The sequence below is a fragment of the Lissotriton vulgaris genome, chromosome 1_1, assembly GCF_964263255.1.
Source record: "Lissotriton vulgaris chromosome 1_1, aLisVul1.2, whole genome shotgun sequence".
In the NCBI taxonomy this organism is placed as follows: Eukaryota; Metazoa; Chordata; class Amphibia; order Caudata; family Salamandridae; genus Lissotriton; species Lissotriton vulgaris.
This window is the reverse complement of record NC_141685.1, coordinates 485,813,093-485,827,477: the sequence shown is the minus strand read 5'-3', so window position 1 is coordinate 485,827,477 and position 14,385 is coordinate 485,813,093. Positions and strand designations below refer to the sequence as shown.

Below are 14,385 nucleotides of genomic sequence, written 5' to 3'. Positions count from 1 at the left end.
TTTTTTGGGCAGAATTGTGCATGGGGATAATTGATCTTTACCTATCCTTCTGTCCTACCCAGGGCCAGCTCCAGGGAAGTGCGATCGGTGCCACCGCACCGAGCGCTGACTTGGGGTGAGGGCGTCACTTTTACAACTAATATCATTTTAAAAGTACAAACCTGCTAGTGATTTATCATATTCTTAGAAAGAGACTGGAGATTTGTCTAGTGAGCGTTTTGATTCATCCAAAGGTAGCGCAGAGGGTTAAACTGCCTGCTGCTAAGAACGTGAACCATGTGGATAACAAAGTGCATATAATGTAAATGGGTCAGTGAGTTACTGCGTATGTAAGAGAGCTCCTTTTGTTACTTGTTGTTTGTAAGTCAAAATCATAATATAGTTCATTGAGCTATTAACTGTCATCAAAGAGCTGTGTGTAAACATCAAGGTATATGTTAGAGCTATATTTCTTTTTGCCCAGTCTTTCATTATCCTAATCTTGCCAAAAGGGTTCATTTGGGTGGAAAACAATTTTTTTTTTTTAAAGAGAACCCCGAACAATGGTGTTACATTTTAAAATCAGAATTTGTGCTTTTCCAGAATAAGAACTCAAACTATATTGCCTACCAGTATGGACAGCGTTACTCCTACACTACACCTTGTAGTCCCGTCTGATGTAACATTTTCTAAACACCGATTTAGAAACCTACGATTGTCTCTGTGCAATGTGTGTGTGATGCAAAGTGCTCTGACACATTACACTGGTATGAGTGGTCCTATAAAACTACATTTATCAGAGAGGCAGTGGTTCCGAAAACTAAAGGGGCACTGTTGAAGGGCGATGGTGAGGGAATCCATGGCAGAGGTGGTTATTGGGGGGCACCAACAAACACTATCGCACAGGGCGCCACCCGTGCTAAAGCCGGCCCTGGTCCTACCCCGAACTGAAAGGTTCAGGGAAATGACATTTTAGGATCTAAAGAAAGGTTTCATGTCATTTGAACTCCTTCGATGTAGCTGTGTTTGTAGAAGAAAGAAATGTATCCACTGAATTCCAAGTTAGGAACAATAATGTCTTAAACACTTTTAACTGGCAAAATGGATGTCATTTATGTACGAACAGAACATTTCAGAAAATAATAACTAAGCATATGCTATATAGTGTCTTACACTGGCACTTCATTAAGTAGTTACTTTATATAGTTCCCTTTCCACAGTTCCTCCCAATTGACACAGTCCAAATATAGTTTGCCTATAACTGAACTTTCTTAATCTGTAGGATCCAACATGCTTTTCTTGTAAGAACGATATATAATTCCTACATATGCGAGACTCAACTTTAAATTAAGAGCTTGTTTAGCTGCCCTTAATAATTGCAATACAAGTAACCATCTACCAAGTAATTTCATGAGATATTAATATTCCATGATGTTGTACCTGGCAGAGGCATTTTCCATAAAGCCGCCAACAACACTGCTACTTTAAGTGACTTTAGTGGTTTACCATTACAGTGAACCCAGGCAACCATGCTTCTCCTTTAATGTTTTAGATCCCTCCCCTAGGCCGGTGAAAACATATTTGGGCCCTCAACCACAAGTTTCATACATGAAACTTCATCAATACTCCACTGGTTGAAAATAAAATGCAAAGAAAGGAGAGCGTGATATCATTGATGTGGGAAGGACAAGAAGGCCTTAATGCTATAAGACATAAAGAGCAGAGAATTGTCAAGATTTCAACTCACAAAATCCAATAATCTCCATGCGTCATCCACAAAAAATTACATCAATTAGGAGCATACTGATAATGAACATGAGCAAGAGCTCAGGAACTTATTTGGCTGACATTAGCAAGAGATGTCCATGAAAAATAGCCAATAACTAAATTTTGTCAAAATTAGAGCAAGATGAACTACACCAGAGACCCACCTAGACCTATACTTAATCAGTGTAGAAACTGTCTTTTCACTAAAGAGGCTTCTCAGTCAAAAATAGTAACAAGAAATCAAGTTACCCAAATCCATTAAGAGGCATAATAATGAGAATCGGCTAGAGAAACAAGATCTTAAGTGCCTCAAAATACAGCAGATTATCCAGAATTATCACAACCAAGGAATTAAGCAAATTAACCATGATAATCAGATAAAGAATACCAGAGGTCTGGGAAATAAATACAAAGCTAAAGAATTTAAGTGTACTTGGCAATAAATTAGAATGTCCAATTTAAGGATATACTGGGCTAGAAAACTCAGGTATTATGACACTGAAACATTGACGCCAAAAGCACAAAACAGTGCATCTAGTGGAGCAACAGATATTACCCAACACCAATCTCAATGCAAAGAACAGAGGAACACCACAGATAACAGATTTAAAAGAGAATTGATAAGGAGGCACTTGATTGCCTGATATTGATTTCCTTAAAAGAAAGTAATCCAGTACAAGATGCAGTCTCTCACGTCCACTCTGAAGAGGCTGGATGTGAGACAATGTGAACACTGGGGAGAGATTCAGTAGGATCTGAACAGGTTCAACAAATTTGAGTAGCATGTAAAGGTCATTGGTTCTTGAAACGAAAAAAGTCACAAACACAAACGATGATCTGACCCCATACTGATGAGGACATTAAAGCTTGCTAGCCTTGTAAAACATCCAGAGTTAAGAGGGGACAATAGCTTCATTATTATTGCAGGCAAAGGGAGTAGCAAGATCTGTGTGAAATAGGATATGATGCTTGGATTACTATGACAATGTAATACCCGAAGAAAAAAAGTCAGTAATACTGAATATATTAGGGAGTAGGAGCGGAGGAGAAGATATGTCACAATTCAGTACGAGACTTGATATGATTTTAACCAGCTCACATTCTTAAGCAGTCATAAAAGGAGTATGGATTTGGTGGCACAAAGTTTTCAGATTCAAAATGGTGTTAAGCTTAAAATAGAAATTCTAATCTCATACTGATCTTGTTTAAATACATGCTATTGAAATAGATCACCAGTATTGTTTCAACCAATTGCAAAATCAGTTGTATTTGTTAATATTGTGCTAATGTGTGTTTTGAAGCAGATACTATTTTCAATATCAACAGGAATGCTGAGCCGCCTAGAATTCCTAGTAGAAGAGATAGGAGGTTATTTGAGATGCTATATAAATTTTGAACACATTTATGCAACCTGTGCGTTTATTGAGTCAGATTACCATAAAGAAGGGGCTTGCTTGGACAATTGCTCAATTCCTTAATCTGTGTGTTTAATAAATTCTAGATAAGAGGTGTTGACCATGTGTTTGAAAATTGCATAACATCCAAAAGATGGGAAATTGATTAAGGAGAAAAGAAGGGTAGGAGGGGAGGAAAGGGGGGAAAGGGGAAAGAAGCAAAAAAAAAAAAAAAATCTTTTGCACATTTACATTGCTTTCCCCGAGTTTCTCCTCTCTTCTTTTTGTATTCTTTGGATCTCTCAAGTCCTTCAGCATATTTACCAATTTTTTTTTCTCGCAAGGTGTGAACAGCCATAGCCGAAACTCGTCACACCATTTTTTAAGGCGTAGCTAGGTGGCGGAGACTAACTCTTGACTACCATCACTCAGGTTATTCCTGATTGCTCTATGATAGGGGGTGGTGGGAGGAGCGGAGGGGAGGGCGGTAAATTGTTTTGAGATGGTTGAATTGAGGACACTTTTTTTTTTTGCTGAGACACTTGCTAAAAGGATAGAATGTATAAAGTTGAGCATCTTAATGGCTTCAAAAAGGGGAAATAAATGTACAAAAAGAGCGCTAAAATTATGACAATTTGGGGGTTTTTAAGGGCTGTTTTTCTTCTTACTTAAAAACACTAAATGACTAAGATAAACAATCTTAGAATTGTCTCAGTCAACATTTGTGGGCTAAATGAAGCTGCAAAGAGACAAAAAGTAGCACAGGGCTTTTGCTCTTTGGGGGCCGATATAGTTGGCCTCCAAGAAACACACATAGAGGGCTCACAGAAACATTTACTGAATTCACTGGGGTATAAAATTATAGGAGGGTACTACACAAGGCGCAAAAATAAAAGGTGTTCGGGTCTTATCTGATAGCAGATTATCTTTAAGACCTGCCCGAGTGAAATCTGACTCTCTGGGCAGATGGGTAATCGCAGAGTGCCATCTGTCCCTTAACTTTTCTTTTATCCTATGCTCCATTTACGGGAGTAACACAGACGACTCCGGGATTATCAACTGGATTTCTGGGGAACTCGCCCACTGACCCCCTCCAATCATTATCTGCAGTGATCTTAACATTATTGTGCCTTGTAATTGGAAAACGGATAATAAATGGACCTATAATGGCAGGAAGCCCCGTGTATACCAAGCAATAATTAATCTAGTTCAAACTCATTGGCTCCACAATGTCTGGGCCAGCCTTAATTCTACTATGCCAAGGTACACCTACTTCTGTGCCCCACTTCGGTCACTAGCTAGGTTAGATTACTTTTTGATTTCATCTTCTCTACTATGTGACTGCTCCATAGACATCGCTCCGCGCTTTTTGTCAGATCACAATCCACTTATTTTAAACATTGGTGGCTAGTAATTTTTTGTTTAGACCCCACTGAAAGGACTGTTCCTTGACTTCAGCAGCAGCATAGTAAGTGCTAGTACATCTACTGCAGACAGCATAACTTATACAACATTTTATACAATAATGTTCATTAACTGTCAAGCAGCAAACGTTTGCCTTGACTTATCATTATAGGAAAAAGCGTACTTTTGGTTTGTGTATGCGATAACATATCAATTTTGTACTCACTAATGTTTAAGTGTTTTGTATCGTAAATTACATTTTTTTAAAGTTACTGTGTCCCTCAAATAAAATGTCTGACTAATTGAAGTTTTAGAAGAACATTGAACCACATGGGATGCTAGATGGATTTAATATAGATGACACACTCCTATCACTAATTTGAACGGGCAATGACAAAAAAAATTCAATAGCTGAAATAGGTATACAGGGTGGATGATGTGAGCTGTACTGTCTATGCGGTGATGTGCAAGTTGAAAAATGAAGGATATTAATTAAACAAATGAGGTGTGTTACACAAATAATTAGTTCCTCGCAATGGAAGATGTGCACGGTACACCTGTTGACATGTTTATTTCATTGCTACTATTAACAAATCAAAAGCTTTCACTCACGGTTTGTGCATGCAATATGGCCACCATACTAGGCCACACAAGTTGAGTTCTACACATATCTAGGAACAGTGCCAATTTCTGCATGCGCTTCGTTCACTTTAACAATACCACTTTAAAATACCATGAGCAAAAACAACAAGTAAACAGGGTCCTTTTGTATTGTTTCACTGCTTACCATTCATGTATTTGGTTGCTGAACACATGCAGATGTCTGCACCCAGATCTAAAGGACGCTAACAGAAAAAAGACAAATATTACTTTGAAGCATCTAAGACTAGAAGATTTGTTTCACCTGATCAAATTTAGCATGATGTAAGAAGTTTGAGTTTCCCATATGTATTCACAAATCGTACGTTGCTTTTGTTTAACTAATTATCTATAGTGTTCATTTTATATGAACAGAATAGTAATTAATCTACAGGAAATTTAAGATTCTTCCCATTAATTATTAGTTTCTTCACTCTAAACTCATGAGCCTCTGCTGGACTGATTATTTTTCTTCCATCAGCAGTAAGGGATGTCTAGTGATGGTCTGTCTATAAGACATTCGGAGTCGTTAAGCAATTCTTGATTAACCAAAAGCACAACAGTAATTCTTTGTTTGTCATCCCATATTCATTTAATACGGTCATGCATATGACAATGTCCGGTACCTTAAGGACCAGGAGGGATAGACCTTCAAATTGTTGTTCTTATGTAAATCAGTAATGCATGCAATCTCACATCAGATGCAGAATCAGCAACTTCCAACAAATCAAACTAAACTATTTTTTAACTTTATAATCAAGACAGACCATTGATCTGAGTTGAGTGGGGAACACATGAAAGGTACTTCAGTAAAATAAATTTGCAAACCCAATTCAGACTTTCTGGAGGTAAATGTATCTCTTTAACATTAAATGTGGCAATGGTGAACCACCACATGGATTCCTCTTAAATATATCAGTGAATGCCCATGATCTATAACATGATCAAGAATTTGCATCAGATTCAAATATTCCAAATTAGCTTTCAAATTCACAATACAGTGGGAAACCATCTGTACTGCACTCAAACAACGAATCAAAGCATGTAACTTAGCAAGACGTTAGACAGTGGATCCCCCAGTCTCCTGCTACAAGATCAATGTTCTACATCAGGCCCCGAGACAAGGCGGTGACTACATGTTTATACACAGACAGATGTATATAAATGTGCATGCCAGCGGAAAAGTGAGAGACTTGTGTTCAAGAAGCAATAATCAAACTGGATTCACTGGAATATAGCAAGAAGAGTGGATGAATCAATGAGTCGCACCTCTTTGCAACATAAGGAGCGGCATAAAATGCCTAAACAGTTAACGTTAAATGACATCCATTTAGGAGCCAACACTGTTGATGGGGCTGAGAATGGGTATACCTGGCATCCTCAACCAATTATTTGATTTTGCTGAAATTCTAAAAATTGCAGCTTTCTGAGGGAGTTTCTGAGAAATGGTAACAAGTGTCCGGACAATGTCGTCCATGATGATTACATCTTGTTTCATACATCAGATATTTTTACCGTACATGTTTTGCCTCTACTGCATGTAAAGACAGTAAGTATCTACATGTTTGGACACTGGTGCACGTAAGGGCACTGTCTCCCAGAGTGTTCTTGGCTCAATTCCCCAAAACAGCACCAGAGTTTCCCAACTCTTTCCAGTTTGCAGTAGTAGCACTAAATCTGCATTGAATCAGGTCCCCTCTCCCCACCTAATCTCCAGCTAATAAGTGGAGCAGCCTTAATTTCATAATTCTCTTACAGGCAGCGGAAATGCTGTACTGAAGACAACAAGTTGGAACTTTTGTTTCCTTCTTGATGGGGAAAATGCTGAAGAACGGCCTTTGTTCCGTTTAAAGTACTGAGGGCAAACCCTAAATCAGTTTTGAGCTTTGGGCTGTGTGGCACAAAGGGAACTCTTTGTGTGTTTGGGAGGAAATAAAGAAATTATTTACCATTAGTAATATTTAAACAACTGGAGACCACTCTAGATTAATATGCTGTGCCTCAGTCGACTATCTAATGATTTGGCTGAGAGAAACATCTTGTGTGTGTGCAAAAAAAGGCTTTTGGGAGTCTACAATATGTGGAGTAAGTTTGATTCATGAGGATGGAGACATGAAACCCAGCATCATTCCCAGAGCCCCCTATACTGTTAGGTCAATAAGATGTCTCGTCACCGTCATGGTTTCAAAGAAGTCATGATAAATATACATACAGATAAAAAAACATAAATGGGTTTCGGTTAGCCATCTTCATCCACAGGTCCGCAAAACTGTCATTCACACTTTGTTTCAATACACAATGGCTTCCAGGCTCTGGAGGGACCCAACTATGTTTACCATTCCTCACTTGCATTATAACATTTGTTAGCTGGTGTAAAGGATCTAAAAGAGGACCAATAGGACCACACCAGATATTTTTCAGCGGGGGACTGAAGTGCCCTCTAGACGAGCTCTCCCTGGACATTGGCAGTCAAATCAGAATCCTGATACATAAGACTAACTCAGGATCTTCACACTACAACTAGACTATTGCCTATAACCCCACATGCTGAACTAAGCTTGGTGAGCTGAACAGATTAGACAATCTGAAGCATCTAGACTAACCAGTAGAGTAGATTAGCCAGCATGTATTTTCCCTAGTAGCTCCAGAGAAGATGACCATCCTGTGTATTTAATATGTGGCAGTGCGAAGAAGTTGATAGTGCTAAATTAAAGGCATCTGAAGACAACAAAGATTCTCTTCCAGAAAGTTGTAAACATTACTTTTATTGCAGTACAGTTTTCTACACATGAAACAGTTATTCTCTGCCAGTGTTATGACTTGGTCAGAGGTCTAGATTAAATGGTTGGGGTCTACTTCCCTAGGGTTCAATAAATGGTTCTTTACTTTGTGTCAAGATGGTGATATCCATCTCAGACATTGCAATCTGCTTGTACTCACTTCCTATCCCTCTCCACGAAACCTGAAGAGCAGCTGGGTGGGAAAGGCGCAGAGTCACAAAATAGGAATCCCCTACTTGGGTGAAATTCATCCCTCATCTTTTTATAGTGTTTGGTCCATCTCCATTGACAGCTGGAGCAGATGCATGCCTCAATTTTCGGCCAAAACACAAAATATCGGATCAGCTACAAAAAGCTGAAAGTAGTCTTTGGGCTGACACATTTGCAGAATATGGGCTAAAAAAGAAAGACTCAAAACCATTTGTATGTGGTGTCCTCTGGCATCCTGCCATGGCCAACACGGGGTATAAGTACTGGAGCCCTCATCTTAACTGGTTTCTCGCCATCGTCTGGAAGCAGGAAAATCCTGCACACCAATATAGCAGTACATGGCAACAGGACCAAAAGTAGACATCTGCTGTATTCCCACACTCCTACAGTCTGGGCAGAAGTCTTGGAAGACCTTCAAAGTTGCGCTGTTGTTGTGATTAAGGGAGAGAAGACCTTTCTTCCTGCATAGGGACAGAAGACCTGCAAAAGGCTCAGGTGGTTGCAAGGAATGGTTTCTGGACCACTCAGTGGATGGGCCACAACGAAGGACAAGAGGTCTCCAAAGCACAGCTCCTAAGGGAAAGAAGATCATTAGGGTTGAGGAACTGCTCCATTAGCTTCATACTTCAAGAAGCAAGTCTCCAGTGTCCCTGATCCATCCAGATTCCTTTCGGACGCCTGTACCACCAGAGTAATCATGCAGCGCTTCGCCTTCTCATCATTTGCTGTGTGTTGCTGACTGAAGTATATCACCCCCATCCATTCAATCAACCTTTGGAACATACTTCTAACTCTTATGATTCCGGACATCTATCCAGCTAAATTTAGTGAGTATTCAATACTAAAGTGCCAGTCCCCAGTGCGTTGTAGTGTCACCATTAATGGCAGCGGGTGCCCTGACCCTAGGTGTGCCCCTGCCACAGGAAAATATCTGCAAACTGATTTCAAGATACAAACCCCTACTGGAATAGGCACTCTTGTGACTCAATAGCTGGAGCTGGCACACTAATTCCTTAAAGTCCTATTAAGATAACTGTACCCTAAAATAATTTCTGAACTCCAGTTGGCTGGGCACGGGCCCCTAACTGGATCCTAGTGAATGTACACCGGCCACCTAGACATGAGCCCTTTACCCCCTGCCCCTGCAAACCCACCAAGTAGCATCATGACATTAAAACGTTGATGTCTGTGTGTGTGGTTGCTTTTTGAGTTCTACGTTTTTAGGGATGACACCTTTTATTAAGGCCATGACTATTTGTAGATGTGACCATGTTACTCCACTTGTTTGGTACCAGAGTGATAGCAAAGGTCCAGAGATGGCTACCACCTCTTCATCGCTTGCCCTCCTTTTAGATCCATTAGCAAGATGTCAGCTACCACAAAGAACCTGAGAGCTAAGCGCTTCCCAAGCTCCCTGAGTCAGCCTGAACTAAAACCTGTATGACACTGACACAGCACCTATATTTACAGACATATAGCACAAAGAAGCTCTAATAAGGATTTGTGGTGTATGCATGTTCTACAACGCACTGGCACAGTCTGTATTTTTGGTCTGCATCTAGGCTTTAAGTGTTCTTATTTACTTGCGTTTTAATAAAGCTCTTTTCTTTTTCTAAAGTGAAGTAAAGAAGGGACATTGATGTTATTGCTTGCTATAGTCATAAAGCGTGTAAGGTTAACACACACACTATCTTGTGGAGTATGCTGTGATAGCTTCAACATCACTCACACAGGACACTGCCCAGTAACTATTGACTACTTCAAGAGGCCAAGAAAAGGCTGTGCGTGGTGCATGGTTTCCTGAGAATCACAAAGGATTTCAAGTGGCAGCCACCTCAAGTGCACTCTAGGTCACTGTCCAATTTGATTATCTGTGTAAATGATGGTGTATTACCTCTGCCTTATGTACTTTCGCATAGTGAAACATTTCTAGGGTTTCTTAGTCTATTTATGAACAATGACATATTTTAATACTACTCTAACCTAATTCTGGGGATTAAATTAGATCATAAAGATGGCCAGGATCGCATGGACTCCTTGTTGATCATAAATGCATATTTACCCTCGACACATGTTATTCTCATCTATTAAAAGATGTATTCTTTTTTATCTCTTCTACCCCGGAAAGTGAAGACTGCAGGTCCCTATTATTAGGTGGAGATTTGAACTCTAAAGTGTCATCTCATAGTATAAGGGAATTTTCTAACACCGAAAAAAAATGAAGCCCTAAATATCCCCATTGCCCAATTTCCGAACAAAAGCAGGACAGACAAAAGAGGAGTCTTATTACTCGAAGGTTTAAGAAGTTTAGATCTCATAATTGCTAATGGGAGGCTAGAAAAGGATATTCCAGCAAATCACATTCATAAGGCACCAACTGGAAAATCTATTATAGATTATTTATTTGTTTCTGCAGATTTTTTCTGCAAACTTACAAATATGGAAGTCCTGGGAAATGTTTTCAGTGACCATATGCTGATTTGTTTTAATTTTGAATTCACTTGTGCAAAGGTAGGCTCCTGGAACTTCAAAGGCGGCACAGTAGGGTTAAATGCAACAAATGGTAGAATTTACTGGAATACTCAAGGGACCACTAAATTAAAAGCGTACTTAACTGCAATAATAAGAAATTAGCAGCATTTATTATCGGTTGAGTGTGAATCTACCCAATCAGATTTACTTGGAAGCCTTTTTCCATAATATAGGTCTCCTGGCTAAATCCTATAAATTAACACACGCTCCAGTTAAACGGAGATCATATTTCAACCCATTGCTACTATAAATAGGGAAATAAATAAGTTAGTGAGGGCTCAGTTCCTGAATTTTTCATGCGAGCAAAGTAATTTAATAAACCTAATAAAAAGAAAAAGAGAGGAAAAAACGCTCCCTAAGACGAATAAAAGATGGTGCATGGATGCAGCTAAATGAGGCAGCCTTAAAAAATAATTCCAAAAGGTATTGGGAAATAATCACCGACTGTTGTGGCACTAGAGTGAAATTTCTTCCTATACCCATAAAAGAAGAGAAATAGAAACTTAATTTGTTAGCACTGTCTTCTGCAAATTTTAATTCCTTCAAATCAACCATTGGGGCACCCGATCAGTTTAAAACCCCTGTACCCAATCATGTACATTCAATCAATGAAGTGGCTGTAGCTATTAAAATAATGAGATCCTCAGGAGCAATGGGTCCTGGTGAAATTCCCATGACGGTAAAAAAAAAGGATTCACTTTTGTTGGCCACTTATCTAGGTGACGGAGAAGACCGTCCTCTCCATAGAACAAGCAGGTTTTAGGAATAATCATTCCACTCTAGATAATATCTCCATGTTGAAACTAATGGGAGGAGAAATACACAATTTATCATAACTCAAATGTATACATGGCTTTCATAGATTTTTCAACAGCCTTCGATAAGGTAGATCAACCTCTACTATGGAGAAAATTGCAAAACATGGGCCTGCCCTCACCTCTACTATCCTTAATTATTGCACTACATTCACAAACTGGGTGGAAATCAAGGTTTATCAGATGCAATCCCTACAGAAAATGGTTTGAAACAAGGTAGGTTGCTTGTTAGCACTGCTGCTATTTTCTCTATATATAGCAGTTGTACCCGATTGCTTTGATCAAGCAGATGGAGATGCACCAAAGATAAGTAGTCGGCCTTTTGAATGTCTTTTATATGCAGATGATATAGTAGTAATAGACCTAACGCCTATTGGGATGAATAGAAGCTGATATCACTACAGAATTATACAGTGGGACATTTTTTGAAAATAAATGTTTGTAAAAGTAAAATCCTAAATATGCAAAGAAAATCATGTGACTTTAAGTGGCAAATTGGCCCTGAAAAGTTGGAGGTGGTAGATTCATACCTTTATTTAGGGAAACTTTTAACAGATAGTACTAAGAACAAACCTCATATTGAACATAGCACTTGTAAAGCTACATCCCACGCTAATGGTTTGCGTATTTTTTACAGTGCTATGGGCAGAAGAAATATTTTACATCTACTGATGGTTTTTAAGGCAAAAAATTCGCAACACTGCTCTATGAGATTGAATCAATCCCTGTTAAGGACTGGAGTATTTTAGATAGGATTGAAGGTCAGATACTACGTAAAATATGTCCTTTTAACATGTTAGTTCCAACGGCAGCAATTAGACTGGAATTCGGCTTGATAAGATTCCATATCCAAGGTTTATCCAGGGTTTTACGCTGGGGATATCAGCTAAAAAATAGCAAGCCAGATTCATTAAGAGGTTTCATGTGTCATGAAATCTTTGGAGATAAGGCAGGTAATTGCTCTTTTTATTGCGATTTCTCATTGGCACTACAAATCTTTGGTATACAAGAAAAATCAGTGATCACCCTTCCACCATTAGAATTTAAATCTCTTAAAAACCTTAAAATGGCAAAATCAGCTTTAATAGAGATACTAAATTTTGTAACTATAAATAAAGACTAAAGCTAATAACCAGAACAAACTTACAGAAAATCCCACAAAAATACTTATTTTGGAATTTAGAACACGGAACTTGATGTTTGCTTCCTTTAGGTCGTATGAATCTCTTACCTCTAAACGACCTAACAGCAAACTGGTCCCAGAACTTGAAAAATTGAAAAACATGTGATTTGTGTAAGCTGAGCATTCAGACCCTGGACCATGTCTTGTTTGCCTGAGCAGCATTGGCTTCGAGTAGTCATAGTAGGCTTCGGCCGATGTTTTTACAAAATTGTGTTAAAAATGTAGCTCCAGCCCGAGATGATCTTTTTTGTCCAAAAAACGAGCAGTGTGTGTAAAACTTTTTAATTATTTTAAGGAGTTTATGTTTATATTTTAAATCTTTTACATATTCTTTCAATTGGGTGGTTACCCCCGTATTTGTCATCTTCTTACAAAGTATTAGTATTTTCTCCTTTGTCAAATTGTATTTTGCATACCGATTGGCTGCTTTTTACTGCCATTTTGCACAATAGAGATATGTTGTGTTCATTTCCCACTACGTTCTTGTTGTTAACTTTAAAAATTAATTGAAGTGGGATTTTGGATGTATTTTGCACATGAACTGGCTGCTACTGAATTGCTTTGCTACTTATTGTCCCTTGCACATTCTAGGATATGCTCTGTTATTCCTTTCTTCTTGCTGCTAATTCAAAATTGAACTTTATTTTGTATCCGAACAGGCAGCTACTTAATGTCCTTTGCATATCCTAGGATATGCTCGGTTACTCAACCTTTACGCTGCTAGTTTCAAATGCATTTTCTGTCAAAATGGCTATGTGTTGCTGCCCAAATCATTGAAAAATGTGTTCTAAGTACTGATGTTATGCATATTATTTTACTTAAAGTTACCTGCTATTGTTTAATACGGTCCTAAATAAACACTATCTTCTACAGTAGAGGTTTTGGGCCTCTGCTTCTGCTGTGAGCCTGATGGTTTTATTGTTGAAAATCTTATGTATTTTGTGTATTGGGATAATTGACAATATTGACTGATGTTATCTAAAGGAATTCTAGCCTTGCTAATAATGCATGCCTCTGATCATTTTATGATGGTTCGTGGAAAGAGTTCTGTTATGTGTTATTATTAGTTGCGGACATCTTAGGAGTTCCAAATCTTTAATAAAATATTGAATTGAATAAAAAAAAATTTTTTAAAAGACATCGTTTTTGAAAAATTTGAAATTATAATATGTCTTCAGAAGTACGTGGTATATACTTAGATTTTTATCTTTACAGCATCCTGGAGGGGTCAGGCTTCTAAACCAAATATTTTGTTGCATAAGGGTCTTGGTACGCCCTAGTTTTATGTATTGATGATCTTCCAAGTCCAATTCACAAAACCTAATTGAACAAAAATTACTTTTAAATAATAAACTACTGAAAGAAAAATGTTCTCTAGGTGATAGCTGAGACCGATATAGGGTACGTTCCGACATCTCATCTCTAGACACTGATAACAAATGGTAAGTATAACCCACATTGGTTACAATTATTTTATCGGTCTCCTACGGATGGAATGCTGAGTGCACCTGTTGGGATTAAATCATGCGGCCTTCAGACTTACACACAGATCTCTACAATGCGTTCATTAATCTACAAAGCCGTCTTTCACTCTTACTTTTCTTGCATCATCCTGCCTTTTGAAAGGCGCTACATGCACAATCACAATTAAGAAAAATAAATGGTAAGGTTATGATTATTGG

General features: G+C 38.4%; 1 protein-coding gene across 1 annotated transcript in view; it reads right to left on the bottom strand.

Moving 5' to 3' along the window:
- The window catches only part of CTH (cystathionine gamma-lyase), a 107,142-nt gene that overhangs the window by 36,291 nt on the left and 56,466 nt on the right, over positions 1-14,385 (bottom strand). Inside the window, exon 6 of the mRNA XM_086953855.1 lies at positions 5,332-5,389. Coding sequence (XP_086809981.1) covers positions 5,332-5,389 — 58 coding nt within the window. The remainder of the gene's footprint in view (positions 1-5,331; positions 5,390-14,385) is intronic.